The sequence below is a fragment of the Gekko japonicus genome, unplaced genomic scaffold (assembly GCF_001447785.1).
Source record: "Gekko japonicus isolate JY-2015 unplaced genomic scaffold, Gekko_japonicus_V1.1 scaffold1332, whole genome shotgun sequence".
Lineage (NCBI taxonomy): Eukaryota > Metazoa > Chordata > Lepidosauria > Squamata > Gekkonidae > Gekko > Gekko japonicus.
In genome coordinates this window covers 238,621-248,246 of record NW_015167089.1, presented here as the reverse complement: position 1 = coordinate 248,246, position 9,626 = coordinate 238,621, and the positions used below count along the sequence as shown (strand labels likewise).

Below are 9,626 nucleotides of genomic sequence, written 5' to 3'. Positions count from 1 at the left end.
GCCGGGTGGAGTGCTGGAGTGTACAGGAGAAGCTCTGGCTGGCCCCCTCCCTCTCGGGTGCTTTTGCAGAGCAGCTGTCAGGTGGGAGCCCAGGGCTTGTGGGCTGCCCTGGCAGTTCCCTTCCTTCGGGTGGGCGCTCTCTCTCTCCCCCTTCCCTCGCTGCTCTTGGGAGGCTGGGCTGGTGGGCCCAGTGACACAGCCGAAGCTGCCTTGGAGCCCTCCAGCATTGCATCCACGCCTTTCTTCTGGCACACCAGGAGGGGGGGGGCGGTGCTCAGCGAGGAGGAGGGGATGGTTGCCTGCTGCTTGGGACTCACCTTGGTCTGCCAGCATCAGCGTGGGAGGGATGCAGGCGACACACAAGCAGATCGCCTGCCAAAGGTGGGATGCCGGGAGTGGGCGGCGCTAAGGAGACGAGGTGAGTAGTGGACTACACTCTTTGAAGGCAGACGTGCCCGCCAACGGCCAGAGACCTGGGGCGTTCTAGCCTTCATCTCTATTGCTGCTGCTAGAGTGACCCCCGCCGGCCAATTCTTAAAAAGCGGGGGTGGGGGATCTCAAATCTGGGGACCCCCACCCTAACGGGGGAGTTGGCAAGCCTATAAGGGTGCATGGGACATGGCACCTCCCCACCTCCTACGGCACAATGATTAGAGGGCAAGCACAGAGTGCTACAGAAAGATTGCCAGTTCCTCTTCATGCATCCCATACCAAATTTGATTGTAGAGAAGCAGCAGCCGTGTTGGATTTATACTCCACTCTTCACTCAAGAGTCTCAGAGTGGCTTACAATCTCCTTCCCTTCCACTCCCCACAACAGACACCCTGTGAGGTAGGTGGGGCTGAGCTCTGAGAGAACTGTGACTGACCAAAGGTGGAGGAGTGGGTTCTCCAGATAAGAGTCCGCCACTCTTAACCACTACACCAAACTGGCCTTCTAGCTTGGCATTAATGTAAAAAAATAAGCCAAAAAACCCACACAACACCTTCTGATGAAGAAGGCAGGGAAACACTATGCTGTGGGCAGATGTTATCTGCTGTGCTCTCCCTTCAGACTGCAAGCTATGCAGCATGCATCACTAGGTATTGTGGGAGTGCATGTCATCTCTGATTGAGCATCTTCCTTCAGAGCATACGAGAGACAACCCTCATAGTCCAAGCAGAGGCTTTCAAATTAACCAAGCAGGAGATAAAATACATCTCATACTGCAGAAAGTAATTCTAAAATATTAGCAAGAGCAGGTGGCATTTAGACAGCATGCTTGGCTGAGATCAGCAGCTCTGACCAATGAGGCCAAAGTGCTTATGCAAGACTTCCCGTCTGAAGGGGCAGGGAGAATGTATATCAACTGTGGCAACAGAAAGATCTTCAAGTAGGAGATCATATAGTTCATCTACAAAGAGGACCTATTCAAAGGCTCAAGGCTCACAGCATAGGAAGATCACGCTATTATCTAAACAGGGTCTTTGACTCCAGTATGGAAGAGAGATCTCAGTCCCCAAACCTCAGAAAACATAACCAGAAGTCCTGGGCCTTTTCCCCCTCTGGGAAAAGGTTAAGAATACAAGAAAAGCCCTGCTGGGTCAGATCAGGGGTCCACCTACTCCAGCATTCTTGTCTCACACAGTGGCCAACCAGTTCCTCTGGAGAGCCAAGGAAAGGGCATAGAAACCAAGGCTTTCGTCCAATGTTGCCTCCTGGCACTGAGAGACTGAGTGCCTCTGAACATGGAAATTCCGTTCAGTCACCATGGCTAGTAGTCACTGATAGTCCATGAATCTGTCCCCTTTTAAAGCTGCTTATTACTGTGGCCATCACCACATCCTCGGGCAGCCACACCTACATCTATACAGGTGGATTGTAATATTGGCTGTTTTATTTTCAATCCCTTTCCTAATCCCAACACCGTTTGCCTTTTTGACTGCTGCAGCACAATGGGTCTACACCAGTCGTGGCGAACCTATGGCACGGGTGCCAGAGGTGGCACTCAGAGCCCTCTGTGGGCACGCGTGCCATTGCCCCAGCCAGGCCCAGACCATCATTAACGTGTCGAATTCTCTGCCAAATAATTTTAAGTAAATGAAAGCATTTGGGATTGGGATTGCTTTCCTTGCTTTGTTTGGATCATCTTAAATTAATGTACGAGTTGTTTTTTTAAGTAAAACCTCAGTATTCAGGTTAAATTGCCGTGTTGGCACTTTGCAATAAATAAGTGGGTTTTGGGTTGCAGTTTGGGCACTCGGTCTCTAAAAGGTTCGCCATCACTGGTCTACACTATCATTGAACCAACCACTACGACCCCAAGATCTTTTTCCCTTCTCAGTAAGTTCAGACCCTATTAGCCTACATTGGAAGTTGAGATTTTTTTTTTGTTCCAATGTGGTGGTGGTGGAGATTGGATTTATACCCCACCCTTCACTGAGTGGCTTACAATCTCCTTTCGCTCCCCCCCCCCAACAGACACCCTTGTAAGGTAGGTGGGGCTGAGAGAGCTCTTTCGAGAACTGCACTTTCAAGGACAGCTCTGACAGAACTATGGCTTGCCCAGGGTCATCCAGCAGCTGCAAGTGGAGGAGTGGGGAATCAAACCCGGTTCTCGCAGATTAGAGTCCACGCACTTAACCACTACACCAAACCGGCTCTAATTACCTTACAGTTACCCACACTGAACTTCATTTTCCACACTGTCACCCACTCATCCAGTTCATGGAGAACCTCCTGTAGCTTTTTACAGTCAGACTGTTTTCACCACCATCCTGAATAATTTTGTCATCTGCAACTTGGTTACTGCACTATTCACCCTGTTCCAGATTTATGAACAAATTAAAACCTACCAGCCCCACTGCTTACTTGCTCTCCATTGTGAGAACTCCCCATTTATTCATGCTCTTTGCTTCCTATCATTTAATCAATTTTTAATCCATAAGAAGGAGAAGAGAAGAGATTGGATTTATACCCCACCCTTCACTACCCAAAGGAGTCTCAGAGTGGTTTACAAACTCCTTTCCCTTCCTCTTCCCACAACAGACACCCTGTGAGGTAGGTGGGGCTGAGAAAGCTCAGACAAACTGCTCTTTTTTCAAGAACAGCTGTGCCAGAACTATGGCTTGTCCAAGGTCATCCAGTAGGTGCAAGTGGAGGAGTGGGGAATCAAGCCCGGTTCTCCTAGATTAGAGTCTGCACACTTAACCACTACACCTGTTCTTTCACACCATAGTTCCTGAGTTTACTCTGGAGTCCTTGGTGAGGTAGTCTGTCAAAAGCCTTTTGAAAGTCGAAATATATAAAGCCTACCACCAGGTCACCATTATCTACAGGCTTGCTCACTTTCTCAAAGAACTCCAAAAGGTTGGTGAGGCAGGACTTCCCTTTGCAGAAAGCCATGCTGATTTCCCCTCCAGCTTTGTTCCTCTGGTTGCCTAATATACCTCCATCTTTGATTAGAGTTTATGCTAATTTGCCTTAGATACTTGGCTGACTGGCTTGTAATTCTCTGGTTCCCCTCTGGACCAGTTTTTAAAAATTGGTGTAACATTTGCTACTCTCCAGTCTTCTGGTACAGTGGCTGGATTTAGTGATAGGCTACATAGACAAGTTAGTAGATCAACAATCTCACATTTGAGTTCTCTAAGGAATCTCAAGTGTACACCATCAGAACCCGGAGACTTATTTCCGAGCAGGTCTAGAACTTCCTTCTCTCATCACCTCAATTTGTCTGTGAGTCCCTTCTTGAAAACAGTGGCTGTGGTACAGGTACACACCCCACACTTCCACCTTCCATAGTGAATACAGAAACAAAAAATGCATTGAGCTTCTCTGTTCTGCTGTCTCCCCATCCTCCTTTAGCAATCCCTTGACTCATTGATCAGTCAAAGGCCCAACTGCTTCTCTGGCTGGTTTCCCACTCCAGATACATTTAAAGAAATCTTGTTTGTTTTGATGCTTTTAGCAATCCACTCCTCAAATTCTTTTTGCATGCCTAATTATTGACACATTTTTTATTTGCATTGTTTGGTGTGGTGGTTATGACTGTGGATTCTAATCTGGGACAACTAGGTTTGATTCCCCACTTCTCCACATGCAACTGCTGGTGTGACCTTGGGTCAGTCACAAGTTCTTTCAGAGCTGCTCTCTCAGAAGCAGTTCTCAAAAGAGCTCTCTCAGCCCCACCTACCTCACAAGGTGTCTGTTGTGGGGAAGGGAAGGGAAAGGAGATTGTAAACCGCTCTGAGACTCCTTTGGGTAGTGAAAGGCGGGGTATAAATCCAATCTCTTTTTCTTAACCATGCAAGCATTTTAAAAGTTGGCAGTGCCTTTAAATAGCTTCCATGGATGCCAGGTCAAAACAGGGATTCCTGAACACTCTCTCACAGAGTTACTGGCTATTCTACTCTTACTGGTATATTTGTTCGATCTGATTTTCCTGCCAGTAATTGTTTGGTCATTTATGTACCTCTAGCTTTAATTCGTCTAAGAGGCTCAGAAATGGACCTCAGAGGCTGGTTATGTTTTCATAAACCCGTGCTGTGCAAACACAAGAGTGCCTTAACAACACTGGGGCACTTTCACCCAATTCACTTGCAAAGTGCTCGGCAGGCTACAAAGCAATGCTGCTGGAATTCAGAACCAAAAGGGAGACTTGCTTGAAAATTCAACGCAAAAGCAAAATAACCAGTACACAGATTTAGTACACAGATACCGGGCAGAACAATTAAGCATCGTTTCAAAGTTGTTTCAAGAACTGGTGTACCTTATTCAGGAATGTAAACTGGACAGTCTGAGGTTCAAATGTCCCCTTAGCCAGATTTTGTTTTAGGAAAAACCCTATATTCTCATTCTTGTTTGGATAATCCAGAGTATTGTGAAGATAAACATAAAACGCTAAATCGTAGGAACTGAAAGATTAAGAGGTTTCCACTTAAATGATGTAAGCAGAGATGGGACAGTCACAATCACTTTATTTAGCTATCAGGTACTAGTTTATCAAGACTGACATTCGCCATCATGGCTCGGGACAAAAAAAAAATAGTTAACATCTGGAGACTTGGATGCATCAGACTTACCCCTAGCACTTACCAACAAGTAAATCATTCTTTCAAAACATACCTATCATACTTTGTTGGTAACCCACAGTTATGCACATAACGCTAATCCAATTTACCAGCTCAGGAACACCGTCTAGTTTATCCAACACCCTTCAAACACCTGTGCTCCATTACTACACAGCTGTTCCCCAGGTGGCATAGCTATGCCACTGACCTCAAGCATTAGACAATTAGTGGTTACTTCTCCCTTTCTGTATCAACCACATGTAAGGCTTCAGATTTAGCATTTCCACGAATAAATCTGATTTCCTATGACTTCCATCTGCCTGCTTAGGAAGCCTGTCAATGAAAATTTAGTTCCTGTTCCCAGCATTGGACCATTTAGGATGTGCTAGACTGCAAAGGAAATACATCCGTGAAAACTAACATGCAGAAAACTGCTGCGCATTATCCCACCTAGGTGGACGGGGCTGGTTTAACTAAGCTCTTTCCCCAAAACAAAAACTGCTGAATTTGCTTTTCAAAGTCCTGATTCAATAAGGAGGGTCTTATTTTGTCCCAGAGTACCAAGTAGATTCCTTCCCATTCTTAATACGATTAACAGATGAGGTAGACATCAGGTTGCATTGTGATTCACAGTCGCTTTACTACAGCTTTATCGGCAAGCCATCCGTTTACTACAGCCTGCAACTTTCAAACAAAATCTCTGCTCCTGGCACTTCCATATTCAGAATTCTTCTACCACCACCACCACCCCAATCCCCCTGCTCAAATAATATACTTGAAACTAAATGTACTATCGCACGAGAGACGTTTGCCTTTGCATCTTCCACAGAGGTCCTGACGGTGAGGTTTCTTGGGATCAACGTGGCGTAGTTTCACAGGGCAGGTGCACCGTTTCTGCTTGCAGCTCTGCAACAGACAGGCAATCACTAACATTAACTGCATTATCCAACAGATTTGAGCCCAGTAGCTCGTGAGAGGCCAACAAGAGTTTCAGGGAATAAGCTTTCAAGAGTCAAAGCTCCCTTAATCAAGTAGGAATGGGGATGGGAGTCCTTTCATCCCAGTCAGAAGGTGGGAGGGGTGTTGCAAAGGATGCAAAGGTATAATGCACGTGGCAAGCAGCTTCATTAGAGCAGATGGGAAATGCTTGGGTGCCAAATAGGATTTGAAACCATGATAAACTAATAAGAATTGCTTACAAGTACACTTTATAATTTGTATATATATTTTAATAAACAGTGCAATATAAATGACATGTGGAAAATATAAATGAATTTCATAGAAAAATACTATCGTTTTTATGTATAGGTTTAGGAAAGCTCACCAGAACTTGTAAGCTATTCTTATTAGTTACTTTATCACGGTTTCAATCCTATTTGGCACAGATGTTTCCATGATTCTCTAGGTTTTGGGAAATGCTTGGGGACAAAAAATTAGCATCTGTAGTGAGGTAAGAATCCGGTGCCCCTATCCTACCCTGTGTACTGTCCAAGTAGCAACTTCTATCTTGTGGACTTTTTATGTGCTTGTAGATGCATTAGAATATGCCACAAAAACCTTCCAGACCAGATCAAAGCCCTTCGTTTAAATTTAGACAACTAAAGTCTAGATATAATGTACACAAAGAGGATGTTCTGTACTAGGGCCCGCAATTTTGCCTAGACCTAGTTCACAAGGACTCCGTTTTCTATTTGTTCACACATGGCAGACCCAAGTACTTCTCTTATATGGGCAGGTAGAGCATCAGTATATAAACCTCCAAGGAGTTGCCCCCAGTGGACACACGGAATTGTACAGAACATGCAAACTATGGCTTTCCCTTTGTATTCATTCTAAACTTCACCCCTGTTTGACAGAAATGTGTCTCAAGATAGGAGGCTGAACAGATTCAAGCCATTCCACATTTAAAGTAGCTCACCGCCCCCCGCAAAAATGTTTTGAATCCCTTTCTAAATTGTGCCTATTTTAAGTTAAAGCTTCAACTGGTAGACTGCTTAAAGTTGTATTCTGTAATAGAACTCCTCTCCCATACTGATGTAGAACCAAAAATGCAGAACAAGATTCCTAGTTTAAACACACTGGACTTGATCCAGGGGTGACCGGGCTCCATGAAGCTTCCTTGATAATCCTGAGCCACTCAAAGCCAAACTTAACAGGATTCTTTGCAGGTAGCATATGGGATGAACCACATTTATACTACCTTGAGCTTCTTGGAGGCACTACAGAAGAGAGTAATAGCAAAACCAACATTGAAATGGCAGGGGGGAAATTTGCCATTTTTCCTATTTGCCATCTTGGAGCAATCAGAGTTAATATATTTATGTTAACCAACACTGGTTAAAACATAAACACAACAGTTAATAAGTGGCCTGGTGTGCAGCTCAGCAACAACCAACCAAGTAGAATACCGCTTATAAGCTTTTATATATGAAGCATTTGTATTATGTATGTATGTATGGGGCAAAAGGTATTCAAGTACAAGCAGTAAAATCAAGGGCTCGGTTTGAGTCAAGCAACACATTTGGGAGGTCGTCTGAAGAATTTTGCTTCAGATAGCCTTCTAAAGCATCAGTGCTTACTTGGCAGGTGATATCCTCCACACGATAGGGATTGTACGATTTCTGGCAAGTTCGGCAGAACTGCCGAAAATAAACCTGTGGATAAAGAGTGAACGATAAATGAGGGAAATGCTTCATCTAGATGCCACACAGGATACCTCCCCCAGCCGAGTCCCAAATGTACCTTATTCGTGCCCTGAACGCACCACACGTAGGCACTCTCCCAGCGGATGTTGCAGTCCTTGCAGTGGTAGTAGCCGTATTTCTGCTCTAGGAACTGGAGAGCACAGAAAATTAAAGCTCAGGCAGGGGTTTGGGGGGGGGGGGGGGGAGACACACACCAAGAGACAACAACAGGTGTCAAGAGTTGCCGTGCACTCACTTGGGAAAACCCTGCAGTGACCTAGAGAGCAAAAACCAGCCAGAGCACAAGTCTGGGGGACCCTGGGTCAGAGCCACCCTCCCTGCCCGAAATGCAAGCCTCCAACCAAAGCCCCACTACTGTCTGTTAAAGGCAGAAGTAGCCGAACTCCCCCCCCCTTCCTGCCCCCTCGCATCTCTCCTGCTCTTAAAGGCAGCAATGAGTGCCCCCCCCCCCAGGCTGCTGAGGGTCAGCCTGTCCTATGTTCCCTCGTGAGGAATAGTCTGATCAACATTGCATCACCCTGGCGATGGCCACAAAGCACCTGCTGTCGCCACGTACGGCTAAAAGGGCGAGTCAGTAAGGCAGAGGGTGCCGCTTCACGCTCAGATACTCATGCATCAGGTTACAGACACAGAGCTAAGTGGCCCCAGAAGCCTTCTCTATTTATCATGTTCAGGAGCTACGGGAAATTATAACAGTTCTAGAACATCCAGGCTTTGGAGTTCTTTACTGCATACATAGGCCAGTAAGAGTTTGTGAAAAAAGAATTAATGACTCCATTAGCCCCACTGTGACTGGCAGAGTTTCACCTCTCCTTCTAGACTACCTGTGATTAAGCAGATAATTTGGCATTCTCTCTCAATTAAAGGTGACTGGGTGACTGGATTTCATCCAAACATCTCTACATAAGAGGCTCTGTGCTTGTTTATACCCAGTGCGACTCCCCTTCCCCACAATAATCTATACATGACATCCACTTTTGCTTTCTTTTTAAAAAAACAACAACTATTCAAGTGAAGAGAGCGGTGACTCATGAGAGCTCCTTCGCTGCCACAAATTGTGTTAATCCTTAAGGTGCTACTGGACTCTTGCTCTTTTCTTCTTCCAACTACTGCTGCTTGGATTTCTTTCCTCGCCACAGACACGGAGGACTTTCTCCAAAGCTTAAGCAGCCACACCTCTCTCTTCAGAACTTGCAACTGCTGGAGACTGAAGGGCACCACCTACAGTGGTTGGAGCTGACAGGGCTACGATCCAGGAGACCCAGGTCCAAATCCCCACTCCTCCCCTGAGGCTTGTTGGGTGACCATGGGGGCCAAGTACACTCAGCCCGCCCTACCTCACAGGGTTGTAATGAGGATGAAACGGAAAGATGAAAGGTGCGAGCCACATTCCATCGCGGTTAGGGAAGAAAGGGCTTAAAGGAAGACAGTAAAATGAACACAGTTGTTTGAAAATTTAGAGAGGCGCGCAACTGTGGGCAACCAAAGCCACCTACGAATGACTCTTTACTCTGAAAAGGGAATCTTCCTGGGCGCAAGGAGGACGTGACTTTACAGCTCTGAATAGGCAAGAGAGTCAACTAATTTGCCCAAGACGTCGCCCGCATGCAAGAGGGAGCCCCTCCCGCGGCACTCCCCGGCTCGAGAGAGAGAGAGAGAGAGACCCACCTGGAAGCGCACGCGGGTCTTGCTCTGCCCGGGCTCCTCCTGCTCTTTGGCCGTGGCGCCTTTCCCCGCGGTCTCGGCGTCGCGCTTCTCCTCCTTCCCCTCCTCCCGGGCCTTCTCCTGCGCCCCCTCCGCGCCGTCGGGGCGCGCCTCCTCCCCGCCCTCCGCCTTGGGGGGCTGCCGCTGCTCCTGCGGCTCGGCGGGG

General features: G+C 46.7%; 1 protein-coding gene across 1 annotated transcript in view; it reads right to left on the bottom strand.

Moving 5' to 3' along the window:
- Nucleotides 1–5,813: 5,813 nt before the first annotated feature.
- The window catches only part of ZAR1 (zygote arrest 1), a 4,309-nt gene continuing 496 nt past the window's right edge, over nucleotides 5,814–9,626 (bottom strand). Inside the window, exons 2-5 of the mRNA XM_015412868.1 lie at nucleotides 9,425–9,483; nucleotides 7,794–7,886; nucleotides 7,631–7,705; nucleotides 5,814–5,957 (exon numbers count right to left, since the gene is read on the bottom strand). Coding sequence (XP_015268354.1) covers nucleotides 5,814–5,957; nucleotides 7,631–7,705; nucleotides 7,794–7,886; nucleotides 9,425–9,483 — 371 coding nt within the window. The remainder of the gene's footprint in view (nucleotides 5,958–7,630; nucleotides 7,706–7,793; nucleotides 7,887–9,424; nucleotides 9,484–9,626) is intronic.